Genomic DNA, 26,922 nt, shown 5'->3' with positions numbered 1-26,922 from the left:
ATGAAGATGATGAAAGGGCTGGAGAATGTGCCCTATAAGGAAAGACTGAAGGAGTAAGGTCTTTTCTCCCTGGAGAAATTAAGGCTCATAGGAGATCTCATCACAGTTTTCCAGTACTTCAAGGGTGGCTACAAAGAGGACCGAAGTTCTGTCTTCACAAGGAGACACATGGAGAGGACAAGGGGAAATGGGTACAAGTTGCACCAGAAGAGGTTTCATCTTAATATAAGAAACAAATTTTTTTACAGTGAGAACAATCATTCAGTGGAACAACCTCCTCAAGGACATGGTGGATGGAGTTCCCACCACTGGAGGTTTTCAAGACGCGACTGGACAGGGTGCTAGATAATCTCATCTAGTCTCCCTTTCCCATGAAAGGTTGGACCAGATGGTCTTTCGAGGTCCATTCCAACCTGGGCTGTTCTATGAATTTTTACTCCAGTGAATAGAAAACAAAATCATTTGTTATATCTACATTACACAATGCAGTGGCACTAGCATAAAATTCTCCTACTGCTTTTATACTCTAGAGTTGTCTACTTGCATATCAAGCATATGCTTTTTTTTCCCCAGATGTTTTACATATCAATAGGCTGCTCTGAGAAGGCAGAAGTAGCACAGATCTTGCCCCCACTTCAGAAGGAGAAAGCCCTTGTTTATTGTAGTTGAACTGATTTGTTTATCTGATGCTTAGGGCCTTGTTTGGCTGCAGAACAAATGTCTGCAGTCACTAGAACACACTATTTGCCAAATTCTTTTGAGGACTATGAGGTGGTTAGGACAAACATCTAGTATGGAGAACTTGAAGTTTTCTTGTCTCACCACTTCCTAGACAATTAATGGCAGAGCCTAAGAAAGGAATAGGACTTTTAAGCAAAAGGCTTCAAATATAAATCATGAAATAAGGTAGAAAAAATCATGGAGTTGGCAGAAAGGACTGTTTATGAACCTTATCTGCATCTTCCCTGTCAGGAGATATAGGGACAAAATATGAACTACCAAAAGGTTGAGTCACTCTTTGGAAAGAAAATTAAAGTAACAGTAGCTTTTTCAGACAAACCACAGAATCAGATATATAAGAACGTATTTATATAACCTACAAAAGGGCTTTAAAAGATTAAAACCAATCTAAGTATGGTCCAATGTCTGTCTTTTGATTGAGAACAATAATTTTGATACTTCTGAAAGATGAGAATAAGGTATGGAAAGGGAGGCAGAGATAAAACTAAGGATGAATGCACTATATTTGGATGGGGATCAGATAATTTCTGTGACTGAATTATGAAAAAGCTGTTATGTAAAAATGCTTCTTAATAAAGCTACAAAGCTGGTGATGGTGCCATATGACTAGAAAATATGAAACAGTTTCTGCTTAAAAAGAGGGGATAAAAGCAACCCGGGTAATTACAAGCAGGCTAACATGGCAGTAACTGATATATTCAAAACAATATTAAAAGAATAAAATCAGTAAACTCTTCTCTCACCATCCATGTCTATTATAGCACTATGATAAGAAATAAAAGATAGAAGTAAATAGGGCTATTTTTCAAGGTATGCTTTGAGGTTTGTAGGACTGCAACCACAAACCATGTTGGCACAAAAAAAGCACAGATTTCAAGTATTTCCTAGGATGCATGCAATTTCCTCTTGTGACTGATAATTATCTGCTTCAACAAATTCAGGCAATCAGAAATATGATAGACGATCTGGATCTCTTTCTCTAATTAATAACAAGGGAAACTGAGTGCGAGAAAACAATTAAGGAAAATAGAAATTAGCCTGTTTGAAATGGCAATTAAAAAACCCGTCTGGACAACAGAGACATGGACAAGTCTCTGAAAGAAGGTATGAGATTGGTTGTCAGTCCTTTGATGGGTAGCTATTAATCACTTTTTTTTTTTAAACTTTTATAACCATTGTTTAGAGAAACTATGTCCCAAGCCCTGTTGTGTGTGTAGATAACAAGAAAAATTATTGAAAAGTATTAAAAGTGATTCTAAAACAAACTGGGCAACCATGGGACACTGGTAAAAGGAGGTGATACCTAGTCTGCAAAGGAAGCTGACGTGCCAACCGAAACAACCAGTGTGGAGCATGATTTCAAGAGATGTAATATTCTCTTTTCTATTTTAATCACAGCTAAGTTGAACACACACAATCTGTTTTAGCTAACTGGAAACGCAATATTCATATGTTAAGCAAAATTATTTTAAATTTCATTTGGTCTGAGTCTCAATAATCTAATATCAGTGACATATTTTTAACTCATAGAAGATAAGCAGGTGTACAGAAGTGTAAAAAGCTTCTAGAATCCATACATCCTACTCAGGCTTGGCCAGCTGACAATGTGTGGTGATGGACAGCAGCAGTCACACTTTTAGTTCTGTCCATTCATCTATCAGGTCTTCCTTCTATTTATTTTTGAACGTCTAGGCCAATTTCAACCACATCCGATACAAGGATAGAGCTACTACCTCCAAGCATGATTAACCAAGCTAACGTAAAGGAAACAGTAGCTGGGGAAATAAAGATTCAAACCCATGCCCTCAGTGAGATAAAAGCAGTAATATGAGCTGAGTAGGTAGCACCATAAGCACGCCATCCGGCCAGTCAGCACCTAGCTTAGAGCTAGGCATGATGCTGCTTGCTCAGCCAGTAGTTCGGTGACACAGAAGAGGAACGATGATGTGGAAAGCAGAGGGAGAAGGGAGAGGATGTTGCGAGCAGCAGGTGTTGCAGGGACATGAGGCCACAGGGAACACTGGGGGTTGAAAGGGCTACCTACTGCTCTGAAAACAAATCAGCACGGAATCAGGTTTCATTGTTCTGCTGGTCATAGAATGACTTGTATAAAGCTGTGCTTGCATTGAATGAATCACTTCAATATGTACAGAGATATTCTGTTTGTTTGGTAACAGCAGTTGCTGTCCCTGTGACATTATCTCAGCAGTATCAGATTAATCAGATCCCAGCAAGAAGCAGAAAACAGATAAAACTGCGTAGGTTGACAAGATGTCAATACACAAAATTGATAGCTTCTCAGCAGCATAAAATGGTCATGTGCTCCGTAGCTGCTCATATTATGAAAATCTCTATAGACAGGTATGAAGGACTATTTCCATGAACATTTAAGTCAGAATTTTTTTTCCCGGAAAATAGTATTGCAGTATCATAGCAAATATTTTATAATAAAGATTAACTTTGTTAGCTTCTTTTCATTCTCACGAGAACTACAACACAAAGGGAAATTATTTCTTTCAAAAGTAAAATCCTGCAACTGTTACTGCATTCCTCTCAGAACAGCAGATGTGTTTAACTTCAGTATGAGAGTGCTACTTTGTCAATAAGCAGGAGAGACATTGTCTGCTGAACTGTGACAGATGTCATGCTGACTTACAACATGAAAAGAAAATTTAAAACCTCATCATTTAATCAAGCCAGCTAAGGGCTAAGAAAGAATAAATACTTCTGAAAATTGTTATCACAGTTCTTTTTTGCCTAATAAGTGCAGAAAACCAAAGTAGAGCCAAAACCATGTCACGTATTTGCAAATAGGCCTACGGGCGTGATTCTATTAATCATTATCTGGAAAAAGGACTTTTTCTAATAATAGAAGTAATCACGCTATTCTGAAAATCACATTAAAAGTACTTCACATCAATGCATCATAAAGAATATTTCAAAGCAAATCCGTGTCTCAACCCTCATTACAGGTATAAAAACAGAAGTTAAGGGAAGCTGGATGGGTGTTGCTGACGCAGACTAGTCAGAGACCATCCAGTGCTCTGGGTAACACACTGGGCTGTTTTTTTTCCCCTCAGATCTTATACTGCATGTTTTGATAAACAGGGTAACATTTTCCTGGGAAAACTGGGAGGAGTGGCTGATAAACCACTGTACTACGGTTCAGAGGGTACCGGTTAGGCTGGAGAATTGGGTCGATAGGAATCTCCTGAAGTTCAACAAGAGGAAACTCAAAGTCCTGCACCTGAGTGGGAACAGCCTCATGCACCAGTACAGGCTGAGAGGTCACCATCTGGAAAGCAGCTCTGCAGAGAAGGACCTGGAAGTCCTGGAGGACACAAGTTGACCGTGACCCTGCAATCCACCTTCACGGCAAAGAAGGCCAACAGCATCCTGGGCTACATTAGGAAAACATCACCAGCAAGCTAAGAGAGGTCATGCTTCCTCTGTACTCTGCACTGGTGAGGCCACATCTGGAGTCGCATGTCCATTTCTGAGCTCCCCAGTACAAGAAATGGACTTCCTGGAGCAAGTCCAACACAGAGCCACAGAGACTGTAGCATCTTCTATATGAGGAGAGGCTGAGTGCCGAGACTGTTCAGCCTGGAGAAGAGAAGGCTCAGGGAGATCTTATCACGTTATACAAATACCTGAGGGGAGGGATGAAGACAAGGGAGTCAGGCTCTTCTCATTAGTAGCCACTGACAGGACAAGAGGCAAAGAGAAAAAAGTTGATACACAAGACATTCCATCTGAATATGCAAAAAAAAAAAAATCACTCTTTTTTACAGTGAGGGTGGTAAAACACTGGAACAGGTTGCCCAAAGAGATTGCGAAGTCTCCATCTATGGAGATACTCAAAACTCTACTGGACACAGTACTGGATAATCTGCTCTAGTGGACGCTGCTTGAGCAAGGGGTTGGACTAGATCTCAAAAGGTTTCTTCCAACCTAAATGATTCTGTGATTTTATAAAAAAATAAATACAGCCACCTTTTCCTCCCAACTCTATTTCAGTTACATTTCAAATAAGCAGGGCAAGCACTACTTACTGCTTTTGAAGAACAGATGTATCAACCTAACCTTAGAAAAGGACTCCAAATTTTGAGTCTTGAGTAGACAAGGTAAATGTCTTCCTGTGATTTGTCCAAGGTAGCTCATTGCCTTTCAGAAAACATCGGAAGACCCTTGCTCAGGGGTTTTTTTTATCTGCAGAAGGCCAGGCCCCCAGAATCGAAGTGTTCCAGAGCCAAAGTTGATTGCAGATGCAGCCCTCTAATCTATGTGTAAATGCTCCATGGATAGAATTGGTATAAATTATGATGCAATCAAATAATACAAATATTATTCTTCCTCTCAGACCTCCAGTTTAACACCACTAAGTATTGCCTAACTAAATATCACTTTGATAATTTGCTTTATCCTTAGCATATAATGAATACCTGATAGTCTTGTTTAATATGTACTATTCAAAGCTTGAACTGAAGACACTTACTAGTTTCCTTTCTGCTTTTCAGTGGTGCTTGTCACTATAAATCTGAGTCCTTTACAAACATTATTGCATTTATTTTAAAAACATACCTGTGAAGTGATATTTTTGTACTCTCTGCAAAGAGCATTTTCAGTTTTGGATGTCTAATGTAAAATATTTAAGTCCTTCATTTTTTTCCAAAATGTTTTAGTATTTAAAGCAGACTTTCGATTATTTCATTTGTACCAATAAATATTTAGTATTTCTATGGGTCAGTTCTGGAATTTCTAATCATGGATTCCAGAAAAAAAAATTAAGTTATTACTAATTAATAAAAAATCTGACTTAAGGTACTTGTTTAGCACCAGGGGAGAACAGGAGGACAGGTAAGAGCAATCTTCCAAAGTACTATTCAGCTACCTTATTTATAAAGTCCCTTCGTCTCCTGAAGGTTCTCATCTCATTCTTCCTTTTTCTTATATATATATATAAATGAAGAAAGGTTCCTGAAGAAAACCACCTACTGTGAAAACACTGGGACAAGATAAAGCCTACATACGCAGCTTTAATGACTAGAGCCATAATGGTTGATAAGACTAATAAAGAACAGTTGCATGATGGGGCACACAAATAATTGTGTAGAAATGGCAAACTATATGCATATGAATTCATTGAGATTAAAGATTTTCAGCAATCCAGTTCTATGAAGAGAGATTAACCAGCAACAGAATGCCATGGTGTTCCCAAGCATCTATAATATAACTTGTGCAATGGGACGAAAATCAGTTAATACCCACATAAGAGGAGAATCAGGCCAACAAAATTCCCAGACTGATTTTTCTTGTAAATCTGTCAAGAGCAGGAAGGCAAGAACATTTTCACTTTTGTGCACTCCTGCATGCAATCCATAGTTCGAAATAGTCAGTTGTGTCAATTAGTCTTTCTGGAGCTGAACAACAACTCGTTCTTTGATGTAATTTGTATTACAAAAATGAAATGAAAAGGAAGGAAAGGAATCCTGGTTACAATAGTGACCAAACTAAAGTTTTGAATAATCAGATTATCTTTCAGAAAATTCAGGATCAATTTTTGCCCTGATCTCTCTATCATTAACTTCAAAAAACCAGGTTTTATGCAAGTGAAATACTCTGAATAGAAGCCTAGCTTATAGGTACTTTTAAATGTTGTTTTTTTAATCCACATTTCTTCTATCTCGCTTTGCACTTTGTAGCATTTCTTCTAATACTTAAAAATATGTGGAGGGAAACAGCTGGAAATTATTAGCTTTTCTTCTAGGAATGTCTTGTGAGAGAAATCTTTGAGACAATATTATATATGCAAACTATTACATTTTAAAATGGAGTAATTTATGTTTCATTTGGCTTATAAACGATTTCTTTCTTATGCCTAATTAAAAATTGTTCCGTTATTGTCAATAAATGAAAATATTCTGAATATCATTTTGACATGAAAACTAATAATTAGTGAAATCTTGTAAAAAAACTTACAAGTAGGACATAAAAGAAAGAACACATGTTTCTAATAGCATAGAATATGCAGATTTACATGTACAGGCTAGCAACTAAAAAGTAGTAAAACTATCACCCAACAATGCATCAGAATTAAATACCCAGAATCAAAACCCTCCTCCTTTTTCATGTCAAAATAAAGACTCGATTTTAAAGTTCTCATACAGTATAGGTGCCTTCTGAGACTCACATTCTTTCCAATTCAGGATGTAGAAAAATTAATTTACTACCCAGCCAAATTGCTCTACCACCACACAGGTACATTAATGCTTTCCTTTGTAATTTACAGAGGCAAATTTCAGATGCTCAGCTGTCTGAGACAATGGTTGTCTTCCAACCCTGCACTTCTCTGTTGTGTGAAAGCTGAGAATACAACTATGCTATAAAAGATTAAAATGTAGGAAGTTATTTAAAAACGCATTTTCTTTTTTGAGGCGGAATGGTTTCTGGGTATTTTCTTTCCATATTCTCCAAAGCACACAATTTACAACAAAAGTTCTCTGAAAAACCTGAAAGTTTGTCATTCAATTTATCCTACTAATAGATAAAAAAGGTATGGTTTGGGGAACATACTAGGTAAGTTTAACTTTTGCCTCCCAGACAACAGACATTCAGTAAGTTTTGTGTTCGGTTTTCTCATATGGGTTTCTCATATTCCTTGATCTACATTTATTCTCTCCAGATCTCAAATAATCTCACAATATGTACAGCCAAAGAGTAAAAAAATACTACAACAGTTTTATGTTACCCTTAAAGAGTATTGCTTCAAACCATGTGTAAAGGCAAATTTTTCTACATAAAGCCTGCAAAGCGTTTCTGATTTTCGGATGTTTTCAGAATTGATTTGCAGAACCTCCGTTCTACAAAATGCATAAAAATGGGGAAAGGTCTACCAACGCGTTTGTTATTATGCAGTAATTGCCGAAATGCAAATACTTAGAAGATATCTCACGATATTTTGTTTAAGCATACATCAAAAAAGTAAAGGAAAATGGCTCTATCTGGTAACTGCACCTTAGTTCATTTAAGCTGCACATTCAGAAGCATGTAATTGTTTCAGGCATTATCTTTTTTCTGCACAAAAGGAACTCAGTTACTTGCAAATTGCATTTTCTGAGCCAAATTCAACACGCTGCGATGCTGTAAGAAGATTTGCAAATTTTAACCATCTCATCCATTAGAAAACATAAAGATCAACTTGTTTACCTAGGCTGAAGCACAGCCATGCTTAGGCCTAGTTATTTTATTCAGAACTTCAGTACATCAAACACAGACATCTAAATCTCAAGTAGTTCGTAAATACCACAATGGCTGAAACCACAAAATTATTTGTTTATTTTTAAAATCATAGTTACAATTTAACCAAACCAACCATAGAATTAAAAATAATTATTCATCTGAAGAGATGTATTTAACAGGGGAAAAATGGAAAAGCAGTTGTGAAAGACTTCTGGCTACCAGCAGTAAAGCTGACTATATGCCTGTCTGCTTAAGAACTGTTTTAATTTTCTTGGCAAATATTTGCAGTTATTGTTAATAGGGGTAGGAACCTTTGAGGCTGCTTAAATTCCAGACCAATGTTTCTTAAACCAAAAGATTTACAGCTCCACACTGTAACGTATATGATGCAAGTAACTTGTCTCATATCTAAGAACATGCAAACCATGTCGACAGGACCAGGTTGAAAGCTACTTTGTGGTGCATGCAAGAAGCCTGATACCTGACAACATTGCAGCGCATACCGTTCAGTATTTCAAGATATGGCAACTGGCACTGAAGAAAAACAGTGATGGCTTGAAATCCTGGACAAATTTACACTCCTCAAATTTTGGCTGAATGCAATCCCAATAGGTTACAATATTTCTTTCATGTTTCACCGGTTTCTTTCACGTTTCCTGGGTCATAGGACCAACAAACTTTAAGGTACGTGAAAGGAAAAAGCATCTGAAAATTGTTTTGAGAGGAAAACCCTCAACTCCTTTCTCTACTTCGGCTTACACTGAGTATCCCAAGGCCAGGAAAGCACTTGAAGAGAAAGCTTTCTGCAACAGTAATATTTAAAAAGCCATCTGTTAAGTGGTCTAGCACACCTTTTATGTTAGTAAATGAATGTCAACAGACATACTTTTTTAACTGAAAGATTTCCTAAACTCCAGTTTACTACACTACACTGACTAGGCAATATCAAAAGGTGCCAGCAGAATTATGGAACTCAGGAGAGGCTAATCTAACAGCAAACAAAAAAATCACCTGCCTACAATTTCCTTTTTCAGGAGGTGTACCATAAACCAAGCACACTCTGCATCCTCTACCCAGAACATATTTTCTTTATATTTTCCAATAGAAATGCCTCTGTTCTTAGAATTGTGAGGGCTGAGGGGGGGTTTAGCACACACCCATACAGCACTTACACATTACTCTGCTCTTTCGTGGATGAGGGAAAACCAGAATTCCTTAGTGCTTCTGTTGTGGCCCAGTGGTGGCACAAAAGCAGCATTGCTGTTGCTAGTGACAGGCCACGGGCCTTAGGCCAACTTCACCTTATGTTGCAAGACTCTAGTCTTGGCTTATTAGGCTTGTTGTAAGCTTGATGTTGACTCCAAAATGGAGCTTGGTGTGAAGTTTCTCACAATGTAGAGTTCGAGTTCGGGATAACAGCAAAAGTCTTGAAAATACAGACACAGGACTATAAACAACTTGCTGATGGTCCACTACTAGTCTCTGGAAAAGTTTAAACTTTGAGAGCTAGGAGAAAAGTGCTTTACACATAAAAGAAAAGAAGGAGCTCAGCAGGAAAAATCCAGATGAACAATGGAGTAAGGACCTGCTGTGGCTTGGAAAATAATAGTAGTCCAGGGGGCAGATGATGAAGGCTAAGAACAGTCTAGAAATAGCGAACTTCTTATGAAAAAGCAACATTTTGAATGCAAATGGTAGGATCATTACAGGAGTCATCACCACAGGACTACTGTGGGACTGTCACAGTGACAAGCGTGCCTCCTGCTGAACTTGCTTTCTTGAAGGACTCTTTCCCTGCCTGCTCCAATAGCCCCAGCTTTCCCTCTCTTCCACCTGCCTAATTCTTCAAGGAGCTTTTAACCTACCAGCTAATCATCCAGGGCTATGTATAATTTTTGGCTAGTTCTTTTTCTCTAAAGATAGTTCAAAAGAATGTATGCACATTCCTTTAATTCTGCTGATAAACTTATGAAAAAAGAAAATAAAAAACAAAGGGGCATATTTACCCTTTTCTCTAGAGGCATGTTTACAGTAAGATGTCCTTCTTAGCAATTAAAATTATTTACTTAAGTCAAATCATTAGGTAAAAATGTTAAAATGGTAAAATGTCAACACGCAGGCAATCCAGGTTTCACAGCCAATTACTGTGAAAGAAAATGACCTTGAATAGGATGCACAGTTCCACTTACAAGAGCAGTCCATAACTGCTACAGGGTAAAAGACCGTCATAATTGCAACATCTGGAAGGAGCAAGAGGCCTTGAGAAAGGTGTGTATCCATGAGACCTGTATCCATTGTAGGTAGCAAGTCTAGAAGAAGTGAGTCGATAGAGAATAAGTGAGTCTATAGAGAAAATCCAGAAGTATTTTGGTACTGTACTGGAGTGGAAATAGAAGCCTACGGGGAAACAGTAAGAAACAGTCACCAGACAGCTGTTGGTTTTTGTCATCAAGGGATATCATCTAGGAAAGCAGGATCACTGGTAAGAGTAGTGGTTTGAGTACACCTGCCTAAAAAGAAAAAAAAAAATCCTCTTTTCTTAGACAGCAAGTCTAGGGGGTTAGCAAAAAGGACTATTACAAGCAAAGTTACAGATGTAAAGCAGAAAAAAGTTGATGATCAACATGTTTGCCCTTCTCTTCAGGTGTCTGGAAATCAAAATGGAAACACACAAAAGGTAGTTGCAAGTACTTGCAATTTCAAATTGATATAAAGGCAAGGCACAGGCAAAGAAGCATAAATGCTGAAGTGTAAAAATTACAGTTAGCAAGGAACACAAGTGATAACACAGAAATGCTTCATGTTAAAAGAAGAAAGGAAATGTAGGACCTTAGTGGGAAAAGAGAACAAACACCATGCTCTATGGACGATTAAAATACTGAGTTCCTTTTGTCTACTGCCTTCATAAAAACGGTGATATCTGATCACAAACTGATATGTATTAAGTCTGTAGGGCCTGAGGGTAAGTTAAATTTAGTGCATCCTTAGAGAGCTAGATGAACAATCCATGAATTATCAGTGATCATTTTTGCAAACTGATTATCTTGGAGGTTAGAGAATACCATAGGGCTGTAATGGGGAAATCAGAAAATACATCTTTAAAAAGGGCCATAAAGGATGACCCAGAGAGTCTATGTATCAGTGAAATTTATATTCCTACGTATGTGCTAGAACAAACTTTTAAAAAGTCAATTTATAAGCATCTAGAAGATATGAAAGCTGTAAAACAAGAGCTAACATGAATTTGCCAAGAACATACTTCTGGCGAAACAAAATTATTTCCTCCTCTAACTGAACAGCTTGCCTAATGGTCACAGCAATAGATATACTAACTCACAACTGTAGTAAAGCTTATCAAAATGTTCTGGTGATATGCCATGCTACGTTTCCATTAGCAACCTCTGGAAAAATCAATTACATCAGGGTGACATGGTTCAAAACGAAAACTCAGTGTCCATATTAACATTTTATTATCAAGGCAGAAAACAAGTGGTCACGATTCATCTAACTGACAGCTTAGAAAACAGAACAGAATATGCCCATATGGAATTTGCAAAGGCCAAGCACTTTGTAAGCCAAAAATTATAAGTCAGAATCATCTTGGTAACTGGAGAAATGGTTTAAAAATCAACAATGCATAAAAGTGCAAAATAATGTAAGAAATCAAAAGGAAAAATACAAAAGGGGAAAAGAAAAGCTAGGCAGCAGTACAGTGGAAACAGATCTGCTGGTTATAATTATTGTAAACTAAATATGTATCAACTCTGTGATATCATAGGGAAAAAAATGCATTTTCAAACTGCAACAGTCTAATTAGATATTAACTGTTATAAAATTTGCCTTGCTATCATTAGAAGATGGAACACTTAAGGACCAAATTATCATGAATACATTCTTACACACCTGGAAAGTGCATACCAGTCATGGAAAACAACATGCATTGTTCTTGAGAAAACTACTTACTTGCCTGTAGCACCCGTTAGTTCTTATATCTATGTACATTACATGTAAATAGTAAATGACAGTTTTGAAAATCTGGTTTTGGATGCTCATATGAAAATCCTTTGAAATAAAATTTTATCTACATTTTCCTCAGCGATAATAATTTCAATGTAATATTTGATCATTTAATATTTTGATATACTACTTCAATATTTACACTTTCAGTTTCTTAATGCATACTTCAGGTTCCTGCTCACATTCCCTCTCATGTTTTAATGGTTGTAATAAATAAGATCAGAAAGCACTCCTTAGGTGTTCAAATAAGCAATGGTTGACATCAAAATCAAAACTTGAAATTAATAAACCAGATACTAATTAGCATAACAGAAAATTACTGGAATAGACTTTTCTCGAACTAAGGTGTATCAATTGATATGTAGTAACACATAATCCTGTCAGTCTTACCATTAATTACTGGGGTATAAACAACAATTCCAACTAAGTTAGGATCAGATACAGTTGTGTCCAGAATAAGGCCACCAATACTGAAAAACAAAGCACAATATTTAGAATAAGGCAGTTACATTAATTAGTATTTCAAAACCTTTTTAGCAATCTGTCTTAGAACACCTTCGAGCCACAGTTTTCTTCTCAATTCATCTTCCCCGCCAGGATTACCTTGTTCTCAGCTACAGACTAACATTGCTATAGTTATTTATATATTAAAAATGACTTATGGTATATCCTGTTTCCCTGAAAATAAGACCTACTCCGAAAACAAGCCCTAGCATGATTTTTCATTATTTTTGAGGATGCTCAAAATATAAGCCCTACTCTGAAAATAAGCCCTAGTTACAGTTAATTAAAAAGTCAATTTAAATAGTGTCCAGGTAGCTATGCATGTAAAAAAGTAATACGTTGAAAAGCAAAAATTAAGATAAGACTCTGTCTTATTTTTGGGGAAACAGGGTAACAAAGACCATAGAATTTCAGGCAATCACTCCACTTTTAAGATTCATGGTTTTCATTTGACTAAATAATCTCTTAGATCTGTGTGCAATCTTGACTGGAAACTGCAGGAGATGAACAGCTCAGCATTTCTTTCATTTGATCCAGCAGGATTCTGCTCAGTCCTTGCCACAGGCTACTGCTGCCTCCTTGCCTCATTCCCACCTGGGACTTAACTTTGTAGCTGCCTCGTTTTGAGAAGATTAAAGTTGATTCATGCTCTACATTCTAGAGGCTCCTTAAATGTTTCTTTTAAGTACAATCAGGTGTTAAATAAGATTATATAGAGGCATAGGGTGACTATCACAATGAAGCAAGACAAATAGACTCACCTGCTTATAACCATGGCAGTTATAACAGGCTCCCATCCTGAATGGAGAACAGTTCTGGTAGCTGGGTGTTTGGCAGCTATGACAATCCCCATCGGAGTCAGAGCCAAAAAAAAGGCACCAACCAAAGGAGATACATAGTAATATGTCTCTAAAATAATAATATAGAAAAACAAAACAAAACTGTTTTACTTTCAAGACATTCCTATAAGTTTTTCCTAATTTAGAACTCTAAATTATAATCAACATCATGCAACTGAGGAATTTAAAGGCTTTATCACTACTGTACCTAAAGTTTCAACTACGTCACTAAACAACATGGTTAACTTCTGCCATCTGTGATCAGTCTCCCATCTTCTCAAGGACAGAACTATCTGTGCAAAGTAGGAATTTTGAAGAGGACTCTTGTATTATGCTTTATGATAAAAATGCAGTAAGTATGTGGAATATAAAACATTATTTTGCAACATATTTACCAAAAAAAAGAAACAATATGTTGAAAATGCATTTTGTTTATATACAAATTCACAGCATATGTACACCCCCTTCTTTCCGAAGCACACATAATATGGTAATCTTCCCAGAAATAGCACATCTAAAGTGACGTGAGCACAATATGTAATATTGAGGCATTTATACCACTAGCTCAGTTGTTTTATAACCAGCCTGAGTCTGAAAATTCACAGTCGCAATTCCGCTGTTTGCACCTACCCATCAGAGCTGCATCATGTTTCATGGGAACACAACTGCCAACAGCAGTGAGTACCATCATAAAGCTGAGCTACTGAGGCAAATGGCTGCCTCCACAGAAAGAATACTACTTTTTTTTGATTACTTGGTTTTATAATCCCATCCACACAGAAGCTATTACAGCGATCCAAGACTGCCTAATTCAATAGTGAGGTAAACAACAGAAAATTTATCCTGATAGCAAATATATGTATATAAACTATGCAAACATTCCAGTTTTATAGATATTTAGTTTTATGAGAAATGTGATTATGTATTTAATGTTAAATACTTTTTTTTTCCTAAACTTTCAAAATCAGGACAAGTCTTAATGCAAAATATATTTTAAATTAACAGGTTGAAGAAGTTAATGTAGAACACACGAACACTTTACCAAAGACTAATATTTAGTATATTAAAAAAGTATTATCACCCCTGTATTATGGCTTACTACAAAGGCTGCAAATTCAAGCAATAACTACTTTGATGTTATCTTGGTGGAGCTAAAATTATTCCTGGAAGAATTGCTGCAGAGTTTTTAGAAGTTACCATCCTTCTGCATTGACTGATAACAACCTCTGCAGCAGAGCCAGCAGAAAAGATTGTAAGATAACTTTCCCTGTGTAAGCTTAAAGTAGAAAGCTATTAGAATGAGAATGAGACAAAGCCCAAAAGAAAAGTAATTTCTTCCCTTCTTTTTTAACTGTTCTACAGTATATTATCTCCTTCTTCCTCTTTGGTGCCTTTTTTCCTCCCTTCTCTTTCTGTGAACTAAGGTGGGCCTAATGTAAGGAGTTCTTACTCAAAAGACTACATAAAATACATGATTCCTTTGTTTGATAATTATAGCTTTGTTTTATCAAACTCAATAAAAAAGACAAAAATGTACTGATATAAAGTTCTTGAACTACTTACTGCCTGGGTAAAGACATCCTTCCCTCAACTTGCAATGAAGAAAGATCCCTGTATGCACTAAAATTGGTCACATGAAGAGGCATCATTCATTCTACATCTAGTTATTTAAAATTTTGAAACTTCCCTCCTTTTCTCCTCTTTTTTTTTTTCCCCAAGACATAAATCATACTGTATCCCTGCTACTTTTTTTTTCTCCTTCTCTGTCTCTTGTTCTCATATGGAAACAAGGTGAGGCATTAGCATGTACCAGATGCCAAATAACTGATTTAAAGGTCAGAATGAGAGAAGAGCTCTAATGTAGCATATTTAGTAACAGATAAAAGGTCACAAAATAAGTTCCAAGTCTTTGCCACATTTTTGGAGAGGTTGCCAATTTTATTAAAATATAAAGTCTGCTGGTCAGCGAAGATCCTCTGTTGTGAAATTGACATTGAACATCAAAATACAGATGCAATGGTGAGCATTATCCTACTTAATCACTAATTTTTGAAATTCTTTCACTTGTACATCAACAATTAGCCCACTGTACTACTTATTACAGGACTTCTACCAACATAGGAAAGTTCAAAATAGTATGCCTTTTGCAATGTTTTCTTTTTTAATCCCACTAACAACTCAAAGAACTTGTTAGAATGTGTTGACCAAAACCGGGAGAGTATTTAACTATCTGCACCAACCTCCAAGCTTGGAGACCTAGTCCAGGAATGTAGTCCAAGAATTACAAAGGACACACACACAAAAAAGTACACATAGATAAAACCAAAATCAGTCCAGCAAATGAACAATGAATACTAACCAAGAATTATTTAATAGGTAACTTCTAAATAAATTATAACTATGTAAAATATAAAATATACATACACATGTCATCCTGCCACAGAAATGCTTTGTAAGTTTAAAAACAATGAAAAAAAATGAGAAGACATCTTGCTAGTGTAGAATGATCCATGAATTGTAACAAAAATAAATGTAATTTACATTTGCAGTGCAACAGGACCATTTGAGAGGTCGGCAGCCAGCCAGAAGCAAGGGTAGCTTTACAAATCTTAGAAGACATGACTAACCTGTGGCTGATTATCAAACCTTTCACTACTTGAATTCAACATATTTTAAGTTGGTTAACAGCAGCTACAGGAAAAAAGCAAATATGCATCTGTAAAATGATGTAAGCTGTCATTTTTTCAACAAACAAAGCAAAAGTTAGACGAACTTTCCAGAAGGTAAATGTGTTTTATAGCAATAAAAGCAAAGTGAATAGTGATATAAAAGACAATGACATGAAACAAAATGCAACCGGTGTGGTGGGTTTTTGTGTTTTGTTTGTTTGTTTCGGTTTGTTTTGGTTTTTTTTATACACTAAGATAGGACTTCCAAGACTAGTCAGCAATAGCTGAGCTTTGTTCCTTTGAGTCAACAGAGACTGAGACAAGTTAATTTTTTTGGCCTTATTGTTCAACACTTTATTATGTATAAATGTTTTAATTTCACCATGGAGAAGAGTACAGAGAAAATTTACAAAATACATTTCATACCCAAGTTCTTTAAATGGAGTTGGTCATAAACTGGATTATAAAAGCTACTTCATTGTTGCAATATTGTCATAAGTTTCTTCTTGAAAAGAACAAAAGCCAGGAGTGGCTCTTAGGAGTGGGGAATCTCCAAGGACAGGACACTGCTAGAGCTTAGATTTTTTTTTTTAAATTTCTCCTATGATAATATACTAGCACTTAATCGAGATTCTCTGTTCTAAAGTGCTAGAGGAAATTATAAATAAATAGGCTACCAATCATTCCTGTACTGCTAAAGGAGGAGGAAATCAGGTATATGTATTAATCTGTTTACAAATTTTAGACCAGACAACTGAAATTAATCCTGTCCAGGTTTTTTAAGGCAAAAATTATGTAAAAATTAAGGCAAGGCAGCTGCTCCCTACCAGAGCTTCAAATTCTACCGCCTGTCAATTAAGTTTAATTAAACCCAGAACTATAGCAGCAATTAATAGTTTAGAATTACATTAAAGAATCTGTCACAAGTGAGTAATGATAGATTCCAGTTACCTACAGGACCAGTGAAACTACTCAGCTCCAGTCTAACTCTTGGCAACAGAGTGCAGGACTGTTTTTTTAGCTATGGGTGACTCTACTTACAGAACACCTGATTATAAGAATCTAAAAAGATGTTAAACTTGAGATGCATCTTTTAAGGAAGGGTGGGCCATCTTCCTTTTCATATTTAAATCACAGAAGAAGAAAATGTATACTGCAATAGCTGGAGAATGGGAAGAGGGAATAAATGACTTGTCTTTCAGGGCTCACTTCACTCCATTTTTGATAGATTTATAGCAGGTAGCTTACATGGTGAAAGGAATCTCTCTCAACCTGGCTCTATTACAGAATTTGTACCATCCCACAGCAGAAGATCAACTCCTAAGAGCAATCAACTCTTCAATGAACTTCTGACTGTGACCTTAAATTAAAAAAAAGGAGGGAAGAGGAAAGAGACAAGGATCTCAACTGAGTCCTTACTGATCTTCATTTATTATAGTTTAAGCCCTTGTCCCTTTTAGTAAACAGTGATATAAATTAATCTTCTAGTTCAGAGAACTCAGCTGCTTAATGTTTTACTCCTTGTGCAGGGTTATCTACTGTGACATACTGTTCAGTGCAGTCCCACTGAAAACAATGCAAGCTCCAGTAGGAATTAGAGGTAAATTGAAAATTTACTACTTCAAAGCAACTGATAGGAACCTGAAAATAATAATGTGAATCACACAATTTGTCTTATCAACCCAGATCTAACATGCACAGGAGACAAATTTATATATTTCAAGCCATATTCTATGAGGAAAAAAAAAAAAAGAAAGCTTTAAAGGAAGTCTTTGGGTCATTACTGACAAATGACAAGCAACACGGACCCCCACACTTAATACACTGGGTCTTTCTATTCCCGATTATTCCCCGTTTTCTGATGGAGGAACCGCAGCAGAGTCCCAGCAACGGTCCCCGGGAGCCCTCTAGTGCTTTCCTCAACTGTGTAACAACCATCCACAGAGACGGTTCTTTTAAAGTTGTTAAATGGTTCTTTTAAAGTTGTTAAGGCAGAAAGAACTGTTAACCTTTTGCTATTCAAATCCCCGTGTTTGATGGCTTTGCCATTATTTTTAAAACACTCAGATGAACTTTTAAGAAATTACATATATAATGGTGGCAAAACAAGGTGTTTCATTTGGCCTTAGCCTAGGTAAAAATGCTACAGTCCTTTTTCCATGCCTCTTCTGGGTGTGCCACAAAGCACCGTATCAAACCAGAGGCTGAGCACAGCTGTACAGCTCTGTTACAGACAAGCATAAAGCTTGTACATAAATCATTTCCCCACTTACAGTCTTGTTATCTGAAAAAAACTCTTCCCACACAGAGAGCAGCCAGAAACTTACGCTTTTGTTTGAGTACATTTGAGTAGTTAGGCTAATAAATCATAGGGGGAAACACTTAATTCAGAATACAGTTCAGAGGTGAATCCCACCTGCTTCATTACTAGCCCATAAACTGTGGGTTTCTTTGCAACATTCCCATTGTGTTTGTTATTCTAGCATTGAGAAAGCAGGGAAAGGACAGAAAGAACATAAGGACATCTGTGCTGAGTGAAGCCAGGGGTCTCGCCAAGTCCAGTATCCTGTGTCTGACTGTGGTTAACAGTTCAGGCTTGTGGAAAGAAGAAAAGAAAATGACGAGTTTAGAGCGATGCTGCTTTCAGTGTGCTCTGCCAGCTTCTGCTGCTGTTTGCCTCAGGGATTTCATCACTCAAATTTCTGTCTGCATCTGTCTGTTCAATACTCCTTAATGGATTCTTCTCTGATTAATTTATCGAAATATTTTCTAAAATCACTTTGGTCCTCTTAATACATTATGGCAGGAAGTTCCACATCCCAGTAACATATTGCATAAAAAGGTTTCTTTAACTATTTTTATAACCTGTTGCCTCATCATTCTCTGAATGCCTCTTCTCTGCCATTCACAGTTTTGTACACCTCTCCTGAGCTGAAGCTACTCCATACTTTTATTCCTTTTTACAATTTCATAGTTCAAATACGTGCATCTTGGAAACCACATATTTCCAAGGGCTTTGTGGTATGTTCTTACTTTGGAAAGACTCTCTGTTTCCTAAGAGAAAGAAATACAAAGACATTGAAAAAATATAAAAGGCAGAAGCAGCCATTATATCACGAAATGATAAGTATTTCCAGAAGACCACGTAGAAAGAAAACTGGAAGTAACTCTTAGAAACGAACTCGAGCGCACTAATCCCTCCCCCTACACATGCGCAGATCTCCTTTTCAACTGCAATGGCTGAGTAAAATGTGAGTGGCCGTGACAGCTGTAAAAGTCACAAAGGATCAGTTCAAACCTGCCCCACTTCATTTTTTTTATTCCTCTGAGATACATTAGGCCACTTGTAACTAGAGGTGCAAATTTCTGGAAATGTGTGAAAGGAAGATATAAGCCCAGGTTTCCCTCCCTGTCTTCTTTTTGGGGTTGAGTGGGTTTTGATTGTTTTGGTTTGGTTTAGATGAATTTTCAAAAAGTAAAAACAAACCAAAAAAAGGCATGTTTGAGTATAAAACTGAAGTATTAGCAGTAATTAGTTACTCCTTTAAAAAAAGAAACAAATTATCTGTAATTTATATACAGCATAGGAAGCAGCACTAGAAATATTCACAAAATAATATATATTCTTTATTTACTAATGACAAATGTAGCTACTATTAAAATCCAGCTACTATTAAAATACCAGCACATGTAAGTAAGTTTTGCCCATGACCACGACTTAAAAAAAATGAAAAGAAGTAGAGGAAGCTGTTGAAAAACAGTCAGACTCAGTATTAATGATTTACTGTCTTTGAGTCATATGGGTTCAACATAGGCAATTCTATAGAGAACATTACAATGCAAATACATAAGAAACTAATATTTGTAGGGAAGAGCTTTAGGAAACAAACGGAAAAAAAACCCTGGCATATTCATTACAATGTAGTTTACGAAGCAAAATTTTAAAAACCAAAATGAAGTTTGAACTATAGGGCATAAATTCCTTAGAAACGCTATTTAAAATACTGATGGCTAGTTAACATTTAAAGCCTGAAGTCTAGCATTAATTATTTTAAATCAGACACAGTCCTGACTAGAATAAATTTTAATCATAACCCCAGCTCAGTGTTAACCCAAATTGGGCAACCTCTTCCAGCTGCACACCTACCCAGACTAGCATAAACCCTAATTTTGAAATGAATTCCAATCAAACATATCAATTGTTGGGACCTGAAATCTATTTTAAGTAGAATAACCCAATGTTCCAGTCTAGTAAGATTTCTGGGCATAGTAATAAATCTAGATAAACAGTCTCTAATGAGCTAAACTCTAATTATTATCCCGGTCCTAGCATTAGCTAGAGACACCAAATTCTATGAGAACAGACACTTCCTCTCTGTTCTTCTCATCAGGAGAAAAGAAAGAAGTTAAAAAAAAACTTCACTAATGTCTTTTTCACTGTAAGTCTATAAACTTCCTTTAAAGAAGTATCTAAAGAATGTGTTGAGAAATAAGTTATTAAAATATAATATAAAGTATTTAATTATAGTTATGAAATAAGCAATACCATTTAAGTTTTAACAAAAATATAGAAAATATTTTAAAAGTCTGTTTTGCATACTGCCACACTTAAGCTGACATCACGTCAGAACTTCCTTAATATGAAAAATCAAATACTGAAATTATAAAATCATCAGTTGAAAACTAAGAAACAAAGTAGCAAGTGACACCAAGGTAGCTTGAGTCTTATTAGAAGCCTTTTCTGACTGATATCATAATACTTACACAGAATAGCTCAAATTTTTACATAAAAAGGCTTGAACAATGAGTGCAGATGTAAAGAATATATGTGGTGATATCTACATGTTTGGTAATACGATTATGGACAATATGAAATTTGGCCTGTGGTATACTGCACTGTAATTGTCTACAGTTGTGTCTTTTAAAACATAACATACTTTGAACAGTTTCTTTGGAAGGTGTCAGTTGCACCAATAATTTAATTTTAAATATTGTTCTGAACATTCTTTCCCTCCTGTGATAAAATGTTTTCACGCTTCTTGTTTCTTCATGAGAGAGATGGAGAAACAGGAAGAAAAAGATTGATTTTTGAGTTCCTCGTTCTCATTGTCCAAGCTCACATTGCCTTTGTGACAATCAAGCATTTCATTGCATCAGCTACTATCTAAGCATGCTTCCAGTAATAATAACCATAGGCATATTCATTTTTAGCAGACATCGTGATGATGAACCTTGTTCAGTGGTCTGCTCCTTTAAGAGAATAGGATTTAGACAGCACAGGTCCTAGAAGTCAGAAAAACAGTTTCAAAGGGACAATAGAAACATGCAAATAACTAGTAGAAGAGATGAACTGGAGACTGAAAAATAGTCATTCATAAGAAAATTAGTTTGGAGCTGTTTATGTGTAATTCGCCTCTTCATAGCTATTAGTGGGAAAATAGCAAAAAACAGCAAAAAACTGTCCTCAAGAAGCCAGACGGAATTCACAGATGAAGTAGGATTAGATCTTTGGCCTCTGTAGTAGTCAGAAGGCCTCTCTTTTGCTGTTCAGCTATTCAGAGTGGTTATAACTTTTTTCATCTTTTGTGGCAGAAAGTGCTGTTCTGAAGAAAGCTACAGCTAAATTAGCAGATTTATGTTTGAAATACAGTCACCATATTTATAAGACAAAACAAAAGAAAGGCAACAGAAGAGAGTAGGGCAATTATTTGGAGAAGCTGGAAATGGTTATTTCATTTACTAAAAAGCAGAAGGAAATGCTGGTAAAATCAAGCACAGGCACAGGGAACAGCAAGTAGACATGGAATTGTCATACTGTGAGGGAAAGAAAAGATAGAAAAGAGCTGAGGAAACTGGCCCTGGAAGATGGAGTAGCGAAGATGAGGAAACAAGGTATTGCAATGGGAGCTGGAATGCACTTGGAAGGAATCAGAAGGAAGCTCACAATAGTCTTTGCATAAATCATTTAAGTCATAGCAATCACAAAGCACAAATAATCTAAAATTAGGCTTCACTTCTTTGAATACATGTTGTACACTTGCTTTTGTTAGTTTAAGTACTTAAATTACTGTTATTTTGATTTCTGGGCATGGCTGTAGCTCAAGATATATATTTGAATGTTGCCTAAAACCACACCCTGACCAAAAAAATTCTCAAAGCAGAACTCCTCTCTGAGTAGCTGATGAAGATAGCAAATTTAACTCCTTCCCCTTAGTGCAAGGGGAGAACAATTCAAAAGGGCTCTGGGAAGCAAATATTTGATTTAGAGTGGGCATTCAAAACTTGGATGGAGACAGCTTCCCTCCCGTCCCAGAAGGCAGAGTAAATTCAGCAACTGCAGTTTCTAATTCACATGTAGACTGACTGTGATACTGTGAGGGTCTTTCAGATATTAGTAGATTGTGCCAAGATTATGGTTAGTGACTTCTATCATCTTAAAAAAGATCACGGCCTAATGTTGCAACCTAAGATTCATCATTCAACGGTATAAATGTTGACAAAAAAGTCAGTCAGACTAAAACGTTTTCTAAACCTCTCCCTTCCTGCCTTCTCCCCACCCTCTTAACCCAAAAGAGATTTCTAGGGAGACGTATACACTAAGAAACATACTTACCAAGGCAAGCATAAAGACCCTGACTTATCCATGCTAGTATAGCAAGAGTGATAAGATCTCCAAAACTTGCTGCTATAGGAGTGGCGACATTGTCAGGATTAATACCAGTCTTCTTTGATCCAACAATAACTCCAACCATTATTATTCCTAGAATCAATAAAGACAGTACAGTAACCATATCTATGTTGTAACTCCACAGAAAATTCCAAGCTAATGACATTTTCAGACTTGGTAAATAAGAAGGAAGTGCTTTTGCCTCAGGATGATTCTTATTTCCACCTGACTGATTTCTGTATTTTTAAGTTTTAGCCGTTTTTTAAAACTAGGTTATATATTAATAAAAATAAAGCACACGCACACACAAAGTCAAGAAACATCTGTACAATGAACTATTTTGTCTCTGATTAGAATTAGCACTAATGAAATTGTAAATGAGCCATTTCCTGAAGAAAAAAAATATGCAGTGTATTATTTCTACACACTATTAAGTTTAGCTGACTGAAATTTAAATTACACTAGGCTGAAAACGACATGAGATTAAATACTTCAACATCTGATATTGTGCAAGATTTCCAGTCATGGACTTACCACCAAAACTCAAGACGCTACATCAACATATAGAAATGTTACTTGCTATACATTAAAACATTTTACATTCAGGATATTGGTTTCCACTTTTTTTTCTCCTATAAACAGCAACACTAACTTTTGAAGAGGCATTTCCCTGCAGAATATAAGTAGCTACTGAAATTAAAATACACAATGTTATTAACAACCTTATTTGGCATAACTGAAGTAATTTCCCTCTCATCATATAATACACGTAAGAGTTTCAACTGTGTATACCATCCTTTATGTTATTTTAAAGAATTTTTGAAAAATTGGTTATTATAATTTTCATGTATTTTAGGCTGCATTAGGAGTTCACTTTCAGAGAAACTGCCTAAAGAGTTACGCTGCACTAAATTCTCAAAAGAAAGAAATGAAATGATCCTGTAGGATCACAGTATTTCATAAGCACCTGTTTCATGTGTAGGAGGATAAAGCTTAGAAAGTAATTTCCTGTGCTGGCCCATCACCAGATAACAACAGAAGTTTCTCTTCATGTCCAAATTATACTTGAGAAGCAGAAAAAATGCATTCATGTTCCCCAGTTCTCTTGCTGCTCTTTATTATAAGAATGATCAAACTCAATGGCTCTGTAGTCACTAAAAAAAGTGTGCTCTTAATTCCATGCAAAACTTTTAACAATTTTGTAATTTTCACATAAGCACATCAAATTAGTAAAAAAAAAAAAAAAGTTAAACCTTTTACCTGACTTACTATTATTAAGACTACCTACTATGTATTTTTATTAAGTCACAATTACAGGCCCCTTTTTTCCCCCTCATGTTAATTAAGTACCACCTTTTATGGTTAAATGTTTCTTGACAATTGGGAAGAGAAGATTAAATTCATCATGCCATATGGCTCCAGACAGACACTGGCACTGTTTGTAGAGGGGGACTTGAACCTGGCCCAAACCCTTCACATAACAAACCAATTAGTTCACTTCAGATACAAAGCACAGCACAAACTAACAAATAAGCAGTATGGGCAACCACGAAGTGGGATTCAGCTGAGCTAATGTCCGGGCTCACTTGAGCTTAATTACAAATAAGTTCTACCTGTTTAGTATGAAGAATATATTTTGTACATTCATGAATATAGAAAGCAGCAGAGAAAAGTTCTCCATCATATTAGGTAAAACCTAAAAAACCCCATACCTTTTGTTTTAGATATGCTCAGGAGGGTCATGCAAATCAAACCTTTTCAAAGAATATGACAGGAGAGGAATGCAATATGCAGGCCTACATGGAAACTGCCAAAGGGCATCCTATCCTCAGCTATGTTTCAGGTGTACTATACCTTGCTGGATTTAAATTTTTAAGGAATAGCAACACAATATACATTCAGCATTCACAGAAAACTAAATGACTGTAAAAAGTAACATATATACTCCTTTTACCTTGTAAAAGGGAAGCTATGAAGGCAGTTGCTACACTGCTAGAGCACAGAAGGATTGAATGGTCAAAGCTGTATTTGCCCTCTGGAATCCAGCCCAATATAACTGCTGCCACTGCTGCCAGAAAACCAACTACTGTTGCCTGAACCTGGAAAAGAAAGAGAAGGTGAACAATTCTTAAACCAGATAGACTTAGGAGGACTACAAAATCATTTTCTGTTATTCCTTCCTCCTATCTACATTTATTTGCAAGGTGTAAAGGGAGCATGCTCACCCATTTTGTAGAGATGATGATAATCTTGGATGATCAAGAAAAATCTTATGCCAGCAGAAAAGGCTTTACCAGCATTTCAGAGACTCAAGAATAATAGATGTAAAAATCAGTGAAAAGAGATGAGGATTTACCAGGAGCCAAAGCTGAAATACCTAAAGAGGCTCCTAAGCCACTTAAAAGAGCGAAGTCACAGCATAAACATTTCCCCTATTATTTGAGCATGTTGTATTATGAAATAGTTCTGAATCATAAGAAAGAGTTGCACTGGAGAACAAACACCCCTTTCCTCAAACAACCCAGCTATTTAAAATATTGATTATTATCCAAAAGCTCTATCACATATTTCCTTTAAACATTGAATCCAATGCAAATACAGTACTGAAAATACTTGAGAGATCAAATGTAAAAGGTTTTGCCAAATCTGAAATTTTTTGCTAATCATCCTCAGATCCTCCCTCAGAAAAATTAAAACGCAAATATCCTTGGTACAGTCACAAATAGTACTTTACCTCTTTTTCTGATAAATATAAGCTCATATTGGTTTAGAGAAGAACTACACTGTTCAAAAAAAAAAAAATCAGTCATGCAAACATTTTACGTCAAGCATAAGCCAGTGTAGTAGAACTAGTTTCCCCAATAACACTGTCCATCTCCATACCTACCAATGCTTCTGGTGCACTTTCTCAATAACTTCACTCGCTTCCAAGAGTAAATCAAATAAGCCCGTTATATTTACCTGTTTTAAGGCCAAATTGCCAATTATTAGATTCCATTTCTCAATGGGAGAATCCATTTTTCCAATGTTTACCTGTCAAAGTTACAAAATAATTTCAGGCATTTGATATTTTGTAATTAAAATCGTATTACTTGAAAACACACTAACAAGGCAGAAACTCACAAATAATTCAACTCATACATAAAAGAGACATTTTGAAAGCAAGTTAAAACCAAACTATACTTCTTTTCAAGTCAAGCATTGCTGTTGATTTTAAATTGTACTTACAGCATCTATCCCAAAGTAGCTAAACTTGATGCGGTTTTATGTAGTACAGTTTACTGTGCAAGATATACGAGCCACCTTCCATTCCAGGTATGTCCAAGCTTTAGCAGTGATTAGATCAGTGACTGGAAGGGAAATTTCTCAGTGTTCAGTCACTTTAGACTGAACTTGTATCTGTGGGCCTTAAATTCTATAAGCCAATAGAAAAATGTGTAGATGGAAGTGTACATGGACACACACACTCTCCTGCAAGTGTGTTAATTGATTGCAATGACACTATTTGCATAGAGAAACCCCAAGCGCTTAAAGAAGATCAGAAACCAGATCTAATACTGTTTAGTAGTCTAACTTCTCATTTCTACAATACAGCTAGAGACTTATGATGCTGCAAATGATCTAAGTCCAGTCCTAAGGCAGTAGCTGGCAAGACAGCTAATAAATTATTCTAAGAAATTAAAAAGTACATGCATATTCTTCTAGAATGTATTTCCTACTTCTTTTTTTGAGTTAGCAGACAAGATCCGAGTAACAGTACATACCACTGCAGGATGACTACATTTAAAATAATTTCCCTTTTGAGCTAACTGAACAACTTCTAACATGTTGAGCACGAATTTTAGTGTATTTTTTCCCATAGAGTACTAATTTCTAAGATAACGTGCTTCTCAAAACAGATAAAGTCTTAATGCATTTTTTCCTCTTTTGATAATTTGTTTCCAATTGGTTTTACTTCCGTTTCTTATCCACTTCTTTCATTTTGTGATAGCGGTGATTTTCAAGGAACAAACTATTAAAAGAAATGCTAACTTCAAAACTTCAAAATACAATAAGACACTTCATCTCAATCTACACTATAAATATTTTACAGTGTTCAAAGTGCAGTCAAAGCTCCGCAAATACATGCATTAAGTTTAAATATTACAACGATATTTAAGGAAGGGCAAATATGAATCTCCTTTGCATCCTTCTTAAATATATATGCTAAATGAACAAAATGGCAGGCTATGGAGAGCTTCAC

The 26,922-nt window shown here is 36.1% G+C and overlaps 1 protein-coding gene across 1 annotated transcript in view; it reads right to left on the bottom strand.

The window, feature by feature from the left end:
- The window catches only part of SLC41A2 (solute carrier family 41 member 2), a 57,249-nt gene that overhangs the window by 14,369 nt on the left and 15,958 nt on the right, over nucleotides 1-26,922 (bottom strand). Inside the window, exons 4-8 of the mRNA XM_065637416.1 lie at nucleotides 25,641-25,712; nucleotides 24,634-24,778; nucleotides 22,626-22,772; nucleotides 13,266-13,413; nucleotides 12,391-12,470 (exon numbers count right to left, since the gene is read on the bottom strand). Of these exons, the coding sequence (XP_065493488.1) occupies nucleotides 12,391-12,470; nucleotides 13,266-13,413; nucleotides 22,626-22,772; nucleotides 24,634-24,778; nucleotides 25,641-25,712 (592 nt within the window). The remainder of the gene's footprint in view (nucleotides 1-12,390; nucleotides 12,471-13,265; nucleotides 13,414-22,625; nucleotides 22,773-24,633; nucleotides 24,779-25,640; nucleotides 25,713-26,922) is intronic.

Source organism: Caloenas nicobarica, chromosome 1 (assembly GCF_036013445.1).
Source record: "Caloenas nicobarica isolate bCalNic1 chromosome 1, bCalNic1.hap1, whole genome shotgun sequence".
In the NCBI taxonomy this organism is placed as follows: domain Eukaryota; kingdom Metazoa; phylum Chordata; class Aves; order Columbiformes; family Columbidae; genus Caloenas; species Caloenas nicobarica.
Note: the sequence above shows the minus strand (reverse complement) of the source record. Positions and strands in the feature narration are given on the sequence as shown.